Source organism: Cherax quadricarinatus, chromosome 50, assembly GCF_038502225.1.
Source record: "Cherax quadricarinatus isolate ZL_2023a chromosome 50, ASM3850222v1, whole genome shotgun sequence".
Lineage (NCBI taxonomy): Eukaryota > Metazoa > Arthropoda > Malacostraca > Decapoda > Parastacidae > Cherax > Cherax quadricarinatus.
In genome coordinates, this window is record NC_091341.1 from 16,324,415 (window position 1) to 16,338,860 (window position 14,446).

Sequence of the window (14,446 nt, forward strand, 5' to 3'; positions counted from 1 at the left end):
GGTGAGATCCTCTGACATTAACACTCCCAAGTCCTTCACACTACTTTTCCACTCTATTGTATGAATAGAGTTTATAGTATACTCAGTTCTAGCTATTATTTCCTCCAGTTTTCCATATAGGAGTAGTTGAAATGTGCCCTCATTTAACATATTGTTTTCTGTTGCCCACTGGAAAACTTGCTTTATATGTACTTGGAGAATTACCGTGTCCTCACTGGATGATAGTCTCATGAAGATTCTAATATCGTCTGCAAAGGATGACACGGTGCTATGGTTTACATCTCTGTCTATGTTAGATATGAGGCTGAGGAACAGGATGGGGGCAAGTACTGTGCCTTGTGGAACAGAGCTTTTTACTGTTGTAGCCTCAGACGTAACTCTTTGTACCATTACTCTTTGTGTTCAATTGGTTAGAAAGTTGAAGATCCACCTGCCCAGTTTGCCAGTTATCCCTTTAGCGCGCATTTTGTGCTCTATTACACCATGATCGCACTTGTCAAAGGCTTCTGAAAAATGTATGTATACTACATCTGCATTCTGTTTGTCTTCCAGTAAATCCAAGACCATATCGCAGTGGTCCAGTAGTTGAGAGAGGCAGGATCGATCTGCTCTGAACCCATGCTGCCCTGGATTATGCAACTGTTGGGAATCCAAGTTAATTGCAGTCATACTTCTTAGAACTTTTTCAAAGATTTCCATGATGTGGGACGTTAGAGCTATTGGTCTATAGTTCTTAGCTACTGCTTTGCTGCCACCTTTATGGAATGGGGCTATATCCGTTGTTTTTAGTGACTGTGTGATGTCACTTATACATATGCTCCCTCTCCATAGCATATTTAAGGCACGTGAAAGGAGTTTCTTGTAGTTCTTAATGGACACGGAGTTCCACAAGTCTGGGCCTGGGGCTGAGTGCATGGGCATGTTGTCAATGGCTTTTTCAAAGTTCAGTGGAGTTAGGGTTATGTCAGAAATCTGGAATACACTGGCAGGGCTTTGAGGCTCATTCATGAAAAAAACTGTTAGACTGATTAATGGCTCGCTAAACACAGAATTGAACTGAGACTTCAGTATCTCACTTCTTTGTTGTCATATGGGTAAGTGCCATCCTGTTTGAGCAAGGGCCAGATACCAGATGTGGTTTTTGGCTTATGAAAATTACTATTTTGAAATTCTTTTGATTTCACTAACTGCTTTTAGCTCCTCCTGTCTCTTCTGGATCCTGCACGAATCATTTAACTTAAGCTCAATATTTTTCACTTCCCTGGTCAGTGCTTCCTTCTGTGTTTCAGATAATGCAGCCTCATTGAGGAGCTCAGTGGTTCTTAAACTCCTCCTGTAGAGGGAGCGCCTTTCTCTCTCCAGTTTATTTCTTCTCTTCCTTTTCCTTGGGGAAATACAATGTGAACATACTTCACCTGCCAGAAAGTTGATCATTTTAAGGCACAGGTTTGGATCCACGTTATTTAAAATATATTTCCAACATATTTCATTTAGGACATGGTTTACCTGATCCCAGTTGATGTTCTTGAAGTTGAATTTAGTGAAGGCACCCTCTCGGCTGTATGCATTTTGCTGGTCAGGACCCCTGCGCATGCAAGTCTGGACTTTGATTAGATTGTGATCTGGATTAGTTGTTTTAGATATTATGTTTCTTACCGGGTCCTCATTATTTGTGAAAATAATGCCAAGTGCGTTTTCTAGTCTTGTTGGCTCCACTATCTGTTGGCTTAGGGTGTATTTATTACGGAGATTCAGCAACTTATGTGTGTGTGTGACTTTTCATCTGAGCTGCCTCCAAGAATAGCCTCTGCAATGGCAATATTTGCTAAATTCCTCTATTTTGTATCACTTAAATTGAAATCACCAAGCAGCAAGATGTTTGGGGTTGGCGTTGGAAGGTTTTCCAGACAGTAATCAATTTTCAATAAATGTTCCTTGAACAGTCTATATGTGTGTGTGTACTCACCTAGTTGTACTCACCTAGTTGAGGTTGCGGGGGTCGAGTCCGAGCTCCTGGCCCCGCCTCTTCACTGATCCCTACTAGGTCACTCTCCCTGAGCCGTGAGCTTTATCATACCTCTGCTTAAAGCTATGTATGGATCCTGCCTCCACTACATCGCTTCCCAAACTATTCCACTTACTGACTACTCTGTGGCTGAAGAAATACTTCCTAACATCCCTGTGATTCATCTGTGTCTTCAGCTTCCAACTGTGTCCCCTTGTTACTGTGTCCAATCTCTGGAACATCCTGTCTTTGTCCACCTTGTCAATTCCTCTCAGTATTTTGTATGTCGTTATCATGTCCCCCCTATCTCTCCTGTCCTGTGTGTGTGTGTGTGTGTGTGTGTGTGTGTGTGTGTGTGTGTTATGAATGGTTTTAAAAACCGACAAGTTGAAGATTGAGACACTTATGCAGCATATATATATATATATATATATATATATATATATATATATATATATATATATATATATATATATATATATATCATTTTCTTCAAACACACCGGCCGTATCCCACCGAGGCGGGGTGGCCCAAAAGGAAAAACAAGTTTCTCCTTTTACATTTAGTAATATATACAGGAGAAGGGGTTACTAGCCTCTTGCTCCCTGCATTTTAATCGCCTCTTACGACACGCATGGCTTACGGAGGAAGAATTCTGTTCAACCTCCCCATGGATATATATATATATATATATATATATATATATATATATATATATATATATATATATATATATATATATATATATTAGTAAATCGTATTGGGAGATCTTTCAAAAAAGTAGATTCCATCTCAGTAAAGTTTAGCCGTCTCCGCTCTGGAAGCTGTAAAGTTATCTACATCAATATTTAGCAATAATAGTGTATTTTAGTATTTAGTATATATGAGAGTTGTACACCCTCATTTCACGTCATGGGTGAAGTGTACACCCTCCTTCAAAGTCATGGGTAAAGTGTACACCCTCCTTCAAAGTCATGGGTGAAGTGTACACCCTCCTTCAAAGTCATGGGTGAAGTGTATACCCTCCTTCAAAGTCATGGGTGAAGTGTACACCCTCCTTCAAAGTCATGGGTAAAGTGTATACCCTCCTTCAAAGTCATAGGTGAAGTGTACACCCTCCTTCAAAGTCATGGGTGAAGTGTACACCCTCCTTCAAAGTCATGGGTGAAGTGTATACCCTCCTTCAAAGTCATGGGTGAAGTGTACACCCTCCTTCAAAGTCATGGGTAAAGTGTACACCCTCCTTCAAAGTCATGGGTGAAGTGTACACCCTCCTTCAAAGTCATGGGTGAAGTGTACACCCTCCTTCAAAGTCATGGGTGAAGTGTATACCCTCCTTCAAAGTCATGGGTGAAGTGTACACCCTCCTTCAAAGTCATGGGTAAAGTGTACACCCTCCTTCAAAGTCATGGGTGAAGTGTACACCCTCCTTCAAAGTCATGGGTGAAGTGTACACCCTCCTTCAAAGTCATGGGTGAAGTGTACACCCTCCTTCAAAGTCATGGGTGAAGTGTACACCCTCCTTCAAAGTCATGGGTGAAGTGTACACCCTCCTTCAAAGTCATGGGTGAAGTGTACACCCTCCTTCAAAGTCATGGGTGAAGTGTACACCCTCCTTCAAAGTCATGGGTGAAGTGTACACCCTCCTTCAAAGTCATGGGTGAAGTGTACACCCTCCTTCAAAGTCATGGGTGAAGTGTATACCCTCCTTCAAAGTCATGGGTGAAGTGTACACCCTCCTTCAAAGTCATGGGTAAAGTGTACACCCTCCTTCAAAGTCATGGGTGAAGTGTACACCCTCCTTCAAAGTCATGGGTGAAGTGTACACCCTCCTTCAAAGTCATGGGTGAAGTGTACACCCTCCTTCAAAGTCATGGGTGAAGTGTACACCCTCCTTCAAAGTCATGGGTGAAGTGTACACCCTCCTTCAAAGTCATGGGTGAAGTGTACACCCTCCTTCAAAGTCATGGGTGAAGTGTACACCCTCCTTCAAAGTCATGGGTGAAGTGTACACCCTCCTTCAAAGTCATGGGTGAAGTGTACACCCTCCTTCAAAGTCATGGGTGAAGTGTACACCCTCCTTCAAAGTCATGGGTGAAGTGTACACCCTCCTTCAAAGTCATGGGTGAAGTGTACACCCTCCTTCAAAGTCATGGGTGAAGTGTACACCCTCCTTCAAAGTCATGGGTGAAGTGTACACCCTCCTTCAAAGTCATGGGTGAAGTGTACACCCTCCTTCAAAGTCATGGGTGAAGTGTACACCCTCCTTCAAAGTCATGGGTGAAGTGTACACCCTCCTTCAAAGTCATGGGTGAAGTGTACACCCTCCTTCAAAGTCATGGGTGAAGTGTACACCCTCCTTCAAAGTCATGGGTGAAGTGTACACCCTCCTTCAAAGTCATGGGTGAAGTGTACACCCTCCTTCAAAGTCATGGGTGAAGTGTACACCCTCCTTCAAAGTCATGGGTGAAGTGTACACCCTCCTTCAAAGTCATGGGTGAAGTGTACACCCTCCTTCAAAGTCATGGGTGAAGTGTACACCCTCCTTCAAAGTCATGGGTGAGGTATACACCATCATTCAAAGCTTGTGTGAGAGTTGAGCACCATTCAAAGTTTGAGAGAGTTGTTCATCATTCAAAACGCTTGTGAACCACTATACACTACTAAACAAACACTTGCGTCTTGGACATACCTTGCTAGGTGGCTTTTTGCAGCTCTTGGGCTCGATTTCCTTGGACCTGTTATAGAGGTAGTTGGCTATCTCATTCTCGTTCTCGGTCTCGAAGGGCTGTAGCGTCTCCAAGAAGTGCTGTAAGAAAGAAGACACCGGTGACGAAGAGCTGAGGGTGGTCAAACTTCCAGTGGTGAAACTGAAGGCACTGCTACGAGATAAAATATAATAACAATAATTAATGTTAAGAGCTAAACCCATGTGGGTCACCCAACGTAAGACGTAGTGGAGGCTTGATCCTCCCTCTGCCGAGAGCCAGACAGACGAGCTTCTTATTTGTGCTTACCAAGTTTTCCAGGTTTCTATCTGGAAAACTATAACTCACTGGTGTCAAGAGACACAACTAAGTTATGAAGACAGAAATACAAAGCTAGGACAAGACAGAACAAAAATAGAACAAAAATACAAGACAGGACAAAGGTAGGACAAAGCTAGGACAAGACACAAAACTATAAGATAGACAAGGCACACCAATAGACAGGATATCATCATGGGTTTTAATACCAAAATTTGCGAAGGGGTTAAGCTATCCACTTTGCTTTCATTTTTGGAATTTCACTATATGAGGAGAACTGACAGACATATGAAAGATGGCATAATCTGTACCAATATTAAAAAAAAAAGACAGGGAAGACCCTAAAACTACATGACAATTTCATTGACATAAAAATAACGAAAACTCATCAGAGGAAAGTGGATAGAATGATTTTAAAGAAATATTTTTTTCTGTCAATTCATGTACAGTACATCTAATCTTACGACAGTCACGTAAACTGTTCGAGAAAGAAGTGGATGGGAGGATTGTATTTATAAAGACTTTAAGACGGTTTTCGATAGTTCCCAATGAAAGACTATTCTGAAAAAATACAAAGCGTTATAGGAATAAAAAGCAGTCTTACAATGGATAAGAGACGATGAGAGGAAAAATGCAAACAGTTAACAACATAAAAATGTCCTCGTGGTGAGATGGTACCAGTGGGATGTCACTTAATCCCATAATGTTTTGAATTTATATCAATGACTTACCACTAAAAAAAGTATGTGACTACGCTTGCGGATACTACAAAATTCTTAGGTAAATAAACAAAAATGAATGTAAATCATTAAAGAACGACTTGGATCAAATGAGACGATGGATGACAGAATTTATAACGTAAATAAATGTCATGTAAAGAGAAGATGGAAAGCAAATTCAAGCCACAAAAAATACAAACTAACAAAATATGCAAAGCATCAGAATCTAGGAGGTATTATAAAAATGTCACCGGAACATCATGTAAATTAAATTGTGGAACTCATGTGCTACACTGGTAAACTACAATAAAAAAACTTTTAAATATGGGTGGAGAAATGTTAAAGCTAGATACAACATATGTTAGACCAAAATTAGAATATGCAGCAGTTGAGTGTTGCGTACACCTGAAAAAAGGTAAAAAATTTAAAAAAAAAAATGTCCAAATAAAAGCCTAACATGTACCAGAGCTAAATAATGAGTTTGTGATGAATATTGTTAACACAAGATGTGTTTGTAGGTGAATGTTTCAGAGAACCGACATGTTGATAAATTAGACACATGTGCAACTCTTGGGTATCTTTATTGAGGAAACGTTTCGCTACACAGTGGCTTCATCAGTCCATACGTAGGAGAAACTTGAAGAACAGGAGGAGAATGAGGTAATCAGTCCCTCAACCTTGAGTCGATGTGTTCAGTCCATCAATCTTGAATAGAATACGGCATATGAGCGGAGAAGGAGCTTATAAACCGTATGGCAGGAGAGGTGCAGCAGTCATAGGTGGTGTCACATTTGTTCAATGTGGAAGTAGGTTGTGCCCAAGAATTAGGCAAGGTGAATGGTTCTCTGAACCATTCACCTACAAACCTGTCAGACACTGCAACTTCTTGGGATCTTAATACTTAGGAATTCTTCGCTTGCCTAATTCTTGGGCACAACCTACTTCCACATTGAACAAATGTGACACCACCTATGACTGCTGCACCTCTCCTGCCATACGGTTTATAAGCTGCTTCTCCGCTCATATACCGTATTCTATTCAAGATTGATGGACTGAACACATCGACTCAAGGTTGAGGGACTGATTACCTCATTCTCCTCCTGTTCTTCAAGTTTCTCCTACGTATGGACTGATGAAGCCACTGTGTGGCGAAACGTTTCCTCAATAAAGATACCCAAGAGTTGCACATGTGTCTAATTTATCAACACAAGATGTCTCCACACTGGCTGATAGCAGGAAAATAAATGAGACATGATAACCGCCTTCAAGACTATATAAAAAAAAACGAAATAATAAAGATTTCCTAGTATCTGTAACAGGCGTAACAAAAAGGTCGGTTATATGCTTAGAAAACAAAAGCGAAGCCGAAGGTCTACCCCACAGCAACAGACCAACGGAATGAATTAAAGGAGATAGTAGTAATTACTACCTTTAGAAATAAAAATAAATACTGAAGACAAGACGCCACAAGCATAGTTCTCCTATATCTATATATGTGTATTCACACACACACACACACACACACACACACACACACACACACACACACACACACATCTGGAGAGCGATGTAGTAGAACAAGGATCCATATATAGCTTTAAGGAGAGTTAATGACAAGGGGCTTAGAATAGGAAGTGGACCCAGTAACGACCAGCGAAAGGCGGGGCCAGGAGCTCTGATTCGACCCCTGAAATCTCAAATAGGTGAGTACACACACACACACACACACACACACACACACACACACACACAGGAGCTTGGACTCGACCCCTGCAACCTCAACTAGGTGAGTACACACAGATTAGGCAGTATGTCTTCAGTCACAGAGTTGTCAGGAAATGGAATAGTCTGGGAATTGATGTAGTGGAGGCAGGATCCATATACAGCTTTAAGAAGAGGTACAATAAAGCTCATGGAGCAGGGAGAGTGACCTAGTAGCGACCAGTGAAGAGGCGGGGCCAGGAGCTATGAATCGACCCCTGCAACCACAACTAGGTGAGTGCAGATGGCAGCAACATCCTTTCTTGCTTAGAGAGATTACAATTTCTACTCGTTCTTCTTAAGGAAGTACAATATGTTTCACATTGTCGCTAATGTATAAATATTATGCTTTAAAAGATCCTAAAGTGAGGAGATTAACAGTATTGTTACTGTAAAGCAAAACAGTAAAACAAACATCAGCAGAACCTTTGTTTACACAATGACCGAGAACACTGGGTAAATGTATAGATATATCTTCACACACCAGACACAATGAATGAACTGATGCACAGAATGATGAAATTGGAACAAAACCAGGTAAAGCAGAAAGAACTGAAAGACAAACTAAATAATGAAAATGAAAGTTTTAAGACTGAAAAAGAAATACTGAAGAGTTCTCATATAGAGGAGATTAAAAAACTTGGTGGAATATACACCAAAAATACAAGATAGTTATGCAGAAATAAAAACAAAAAAAGAAAATACAAAGCTAGATAAACAGGGGCAACTAGTTCATGATTCACACAAAATATCAACAAAAGCTTCAAAGAGATAAAAGGAATAAAGAAATATAAAACCAAAATAGATAGTTATGCCAAAATTAAGAAAACACAGAAATAAAACAGCAAATTGTACTAGCTAAGGAAATTACAGCTTGAGCTACTAACACCAGTCTTGAAATAATAAAAGAAATTAATAATTCAAAGCTTTCATTACATTAATGATATACAATACCGACAGGATGAATATGACGTGTGGAAGGCACACACAGAAGGCATTTTTTCCAGTCTAATACCGTAGCGACCTTTACACTGGAAAGAGTACAAGTCATGGAAATGTCATCTTAATAGGTGTTCAGTCCCATAGCCGTGATACAAGATGCTCAGTCCCTTAGTCTTAATCTGTGTGTATCTTATTAATACCTGCAGTTAATGGTTGCTTGGCAGCTATAAAAATAACTTTCAGCTATCTCAACAATGAGTCATTTACGTTCCTTAACATAATGCATGTCTAGTTCATCTTGAACCACGAAGCACCAACATGGAACTCTCCCCTGATAAAGCATGTTCAGATACCGGACAATGTAGAGGTATGCAAAGAACTAGTACCAGGAGTTAAGGGAAGGATCTATGAGGAGAGGCTGCTAGAATATGCTTATTTCTTGAAACAGACATCCAGATGTAGCAACAAGAATTGTGATATCTGGCTATATTTTGCATTTTGCCTTTTTCTTTTTTTTTTTTTTTTTTTTTTAGATTTTCTTGACAAAAATTCTTTATGTCCAAAATGTCCAAAACGAACTGAACCTGATGACATCAGAGGACAGAAGATCAATGGGAGACATTATAATATACAAAATACTCAAGACGAACTGATAGGGTAGATCGGGATAAACTATCTGAGAGGCGGGAAACAGGTACGTGGGTACGAAGTTGGAAGGTAGTCATAAATGAGTCACAATGATGTCAGGACCTACTTCTTCAGTCTCAGAGTGATCAGGAAGTGGAATGACTTGGACGAAGAAGTGAATGCAGGCTCCATGCCTAGATTTAAGAGGAGGTATGACAGCCCATAAGGCTGGAGGGAGTAACTCTGACAAACAGCAAGTTGAGAGGCAGGACTATAGACACACACACACACACACACACACACACACACACACACACACACGTACGTACGTTTGGAACCCACACCAGGTCAAGCACGTCAAGAAATTAGAGAAAGTGCAAAGGTTTGCGACAAGGTTAGTTCCAGAGCTAAGGGGAATGTCCTACGAAGAAAGGTTAAGGGAAATCGGCCTGACGACAGTGGAGGACAGGAGGGTTATAGGAGACATGATAATGACATTCAAAATACTGCGTGGAATAGACAAGGTGGACAGAGACAGGATGTTCCAGAGAGGGGACACAGAAACAAGGGGTCACACTTGGAAGTTGAAGACTCAGATGAGTAAAAGGTATGTTAGGAAATATTTCTTCAGTCATGGAGTAGTCAGGAAGTGGAATAGGCTAGCAAGTGATGTAGTGGAGGCAGGAACCATACATAGCTTTAAGACGAGGTATGATAAAGCTCATGGAGTAGGGAGAGAGAGGACCTAGTAGCGTTCAGTGAAGAGGCGGGGCCACGAGTTGAGTCTCGACCCCTGCAACCACAATTAGATGAGTACAATTAGGTGAGTACACACACACAGAGTAGGGTTTTACTATGGCCGGTGCCATTTTTTGTATATGTGAATGACAGAAAGGACAGTCAGAGGTATCCCTGTTATCAGATGTGCAACTAATACGAAGAATGCAAGCAGGCGTGGACCAAGTAAGGCTCCTAAAAGACTTGGCAGGTGATGCAAAATACCCCCAACGAAAAGTAGGGGCGCCACTGGTACACTAAGAGAAAACACCATAAGTGTCCGGGGCCCAAGACTGTTCAACAGCCTCCCACCAGCCACAAGGGAAAATACCAATAGGGCCCTGGCTGCTTTCAAGAGGGAGCTGGACAGATACTTAAAGTCGGTGCCGGATCAGCCGGGCTGCGGTTTGTACGTTGGATTATGTGCGGCCAGCAGTAACGGCCTAGTTGATCAGGCCCTGATCCACCGGGATTTTAACCCAGGGGTGAGTACTGTACTAGGCATATCACCCGAGGCGCACATCAGCCAACTAACTGTAGCAGCAAATGCGCACCTGGCAAATCTAAGGCTAGTTTTTAGACATTTAAATAAGGATTAACTCACATCACTGCACACAGTGCATGTCACAACCATATCTGAGTATGCAGCACCTGTTTGAAAGCCACACCTGGTCAGGCATGTCAAGAACTGGAGAAAGTGCAGAGGTTTGCAACGAGACTAGTCCCGGAGCCAAAGGATATGTCCTATAAGGAGATAAGAAAACTCAGCCTGATGACACTGGAGAACAGGAGGACTAGAGGTGATAAGATAACGTACAAAATACTAAGAGGAATTGATAGGGTGAATAGGGAGAGATTGTTTGAGATATGGGAAGCAGGAACACGAGGGCACAGCTGAAAGTTGAAAACTCAGATGAGTTACAGGGACGTTAGGAAGTATTTATAGTCAAGAAGTGGAACGACCTGGAGAGTGAAGTGACAGAGGCATAATCTATACATAGCTTTAAGAAGAAGTACGATAAGGCTCTCGAAGCCAGGAGTGGACCTAGTAGTGACCTGAGAAGAGACGGGGCCAGGAGCTAAGACTCGATCCCCCTGCAACCCCATATAGGTGAGTACACACACACACACACACACACACACACACACACACACACACACACACACACACACACACAGGCTCACCAAGGGACAGTAAGAGGGGACATCCGAGGGAGGAAAAGCGTCGGTTGTGGTGATGAGGTCTTCCCGTGGCCTCGGGCGGGAACACAATCATCACCATACACAATTACCAGTTTCCTCCCCCGGCACCACCCTATTGCCGCCCATTACCGCCCACAACCCCACTTACTGCTCCTACTGCATCCATCACACACACACACACACACACACACACACACACACACACACACACACACACACACACACCAGCGAAGAGGGGGCCCGAATCTGTGGCTTGACCCCTGCAACCACAAATAGGCGAGTACAAACACACACGCGCGTACGCGGGAAAGTTGACCCATGCACGGCCGTGCCATATTACATGAGGAAGCGCTAAACCCATGGAGGTCATACAGATCCTAGAGAATGGCAGTCAATCAGATTTAATCTAAGGGAGAGTAGCTCCGTTTGTTTCGATCAGGAGTGCTTCACCAGCAATAAGTCACTTCCTTGGAAGGGACGCCCACGCCACAGCTTCAGCTTATCAAGGAGTTCCTAAGTGTTCAACTCAATAATGAGAAATGGTATGGTGATAGCGATAACATGTGGAAAGAGACACTAAGCTACAGTTCATGATATTATAGGAAACTAATTCTTCAGTCCTGATATAGAGGTAAGTAAGAAATGAGTTAGTATAGTTGGAAGAGTAGGGTGGCAAGCCTCCAGACTTTCCACCTGACTCGTGTTAAGTAAAAGGACAAAAGTGCTCCTGGAGAGCGAAACGTTTCCAAAATAAAATTTCACATTAGTTGCACTTGTGTCCTTTTACTTAACATACTGTCGGTAATTCTACCAATATTAATACACCTGACTCTTGCAAACAATATAAACTATTTTCTTAGTTACCTCTGACCAGGCGAGCACTAGACGAGCCTGGCCCATGGCCGGCTCAGAGTAGATATACTCTCGAAATTCTTCAAAGGTAAAGATAAGGTATGTATTACGACGGAAGAAGCCACTCATAATAATTGTCCTGAACTGTACATAAGCATCTTTTTCTACAACTCAATAATGGTTTAGGAGGAGCCGAAGCCTCGTGTAATTAAAAATGCTAAAGCAGGATTTTGCAGATGCTGAAAGAGAATAATTTGTACTCATACAACAGACAAAACCATTATTTCTGATAATGGCTCCGAATTTTGACAGTTTGCTGGCTAAACTGTTGTATACAAGGTATCTAGATCTGTTTTAGTAACAATACCAACCTGCTAGCAATAGCCCTTTTGAAAATATTAACAGAAAAGTACTCCCAGTCCTCTGGGTAATAGAGATGCAAATAGCTTTACTTGAGTAGAAATGATTCTGGGAGTACAGCGAGTCATTTCTAACTAGTTTAATAGAACGGTTAAGTCCATTTCATGTGTATAAATGGTTTAAAAAACCGACAAGCTGATAATTGAGACACTTGTGCAACATTTGGGAATCTTTATTCTGGAAAAGTTTCGCCACGCAGTGACATCTTCAGTCCAATGGATAGAAAGTTGGGAGATGAGAAGTCTGAGGTAATTAGTCCCTCAGCTTAAGAGTCGAAAGTCCATCAATCTTGACGAAACTCCATTTCATGTTGAAGACACGTTGTGGATCAAGTTTTTACCAGAACTTTCAGCTGTTACAGGTCAGATTTGATACAGGTCTCAAAGCGAAACGCTGAACCAATCAAAATATGCTTTACAACACGTCTTTTCTTCAATATTATCGACAGTACGCCATTCTGTCTGAACCCCACAAAACACTGCCTCATAATTCGATTTCAGGTGTCTTTCCACAGAGTATACCTGGAATCAGGTCCAGGTATTCTCTGGATCCATATCTAAGGCATCCTGTCGGAATTTTATACTATTTCTCTGCAACTTGGAATTGTTGGTAGTCCAATAGTATATTTAGCAGATTTATTATACTTAAGTGTTCCTGATATAGGATCCGCTGAGTGCCACCACGACATTACTGAGTATTCTGGAGACTGAACAAAGACACATTACTCTGAGGTCCACTGCCGTGATCCTAGTGGGTACCAGGTGGAACTCCTGTGCCGATTTCGTATTAGAAGCAAAGTTATGGCCAAATACAATGTAAACCCATTTTCGTAGCAGCCATGTTATTTTTACAAATTCTGCAAAATGCTTAGATGCCATGTTGGTGCCCACGGAACCCTGCATCAGGGACACCTAAAGATAATAAATCTCCAAAATATAATAAACGTTATCAACTCCAGGTTTACCCTCTTCGCTGTTGGACTACGTTATGACAGACTAGTGACAGACCTGGATCTTCTTTTTAAAGCTTACATAGAAAACCTCATATTATACCATAATTAGAAATGCTCAAGTAATGATGATCAAGATTAATGGAGGATGTGATGCATATATACACCACCAGTAGTTATGCCGCCTAAGCGGCTAGTTTGTTGCGCACCCCATGCTCATCCTGTGAGCTAGTAGTATAATTATATATATATATATATATATATATATATATATATATATATATATATATATATATATATGTCGTGCTGAATATGTAAAACTGGTCAATTAGCAAGAACTCATTTTAAATTAAGTCCTTTCTAAAATTTTCTCTTATACGTTTAAAGATATATTTTTTTCAATAATGTTAATGTAAAAAAATTTAATTTTGCACCAAAAGAATCTTAAAAAACTTACCTAACCTTATTATAACAAGAACAATTTATTTTAGCCTAACCCAACTATATATATTTTAGATTTGTTTACAATAATTTAATACTAAACAAACATGATGAAATATATTTTTTTCGTTAGGTTCAGAATGATTTTGGCGAAATTATTGCATACACAAATTTTCACTTGTCCTATATGGCAAGATGAACGTTTCTATTTAAGCCAAGATCTGATGCGGCCACAGAATTGAAATGGTTGTTTGTCCCTGACGTAAATCAATGATCGAGAACCATAATAAAACTACAGTCATGCAGAAGCTAGTATTACAGAACTCCCAAGTCTAAGTCAATTTAGAATCAGTACTTTTAAAGAAACACAATTAGGTAAACCATATTAAGTAACAAAAATAAGATAGATGATCCAGACTAGATTCTTTAAAGAGAACATGCTGTACGTTAGGCGGATAGCGCAGTCCGTCCACTTCAAAGGATACTACTACTACTACTACTACTACTGTGGTACCTACTACGTCGCAGCAGACAAAAGGTCGTGCATAATAACCACGGCAGCTTCTCACCCATCACAAGCACTTGATTCTCTCAATGCTAACCGCATTCAGGCGATACAAGGAATTAACGCCTACACAAGGTATAACTAATACTTTCATTTGTTACATGGTGTCTGATTATTATGCTTAGCACAACACACACACACACACACACGTCTATATTA

The 14,446-nt window shown here is 40.9% G+C and overlaps 1 protein-coding gene across 1 annotated transcript in view; it reads right to left on the reverse strand.

The window, feature by feature from the left end:
* The window catches only part of Sos (Son of sevenless), a 177,084-nt gene that overhangs the window by 40,161 nt on the left and 122,477 nt on the right, over window positions 1-14,446 (reverse strand). Inside the window, exon 23 of the mRNA XM_070095432.1 lies at window positions 4,698-4,814. Coding sequence (XP_069951533.1) covers window positions 4,698-4,814 — 117 coding nt within the window. The remainder of the gene's footprint in view (window positions 1-4,697; window positions 4,815-14,446) is intronic.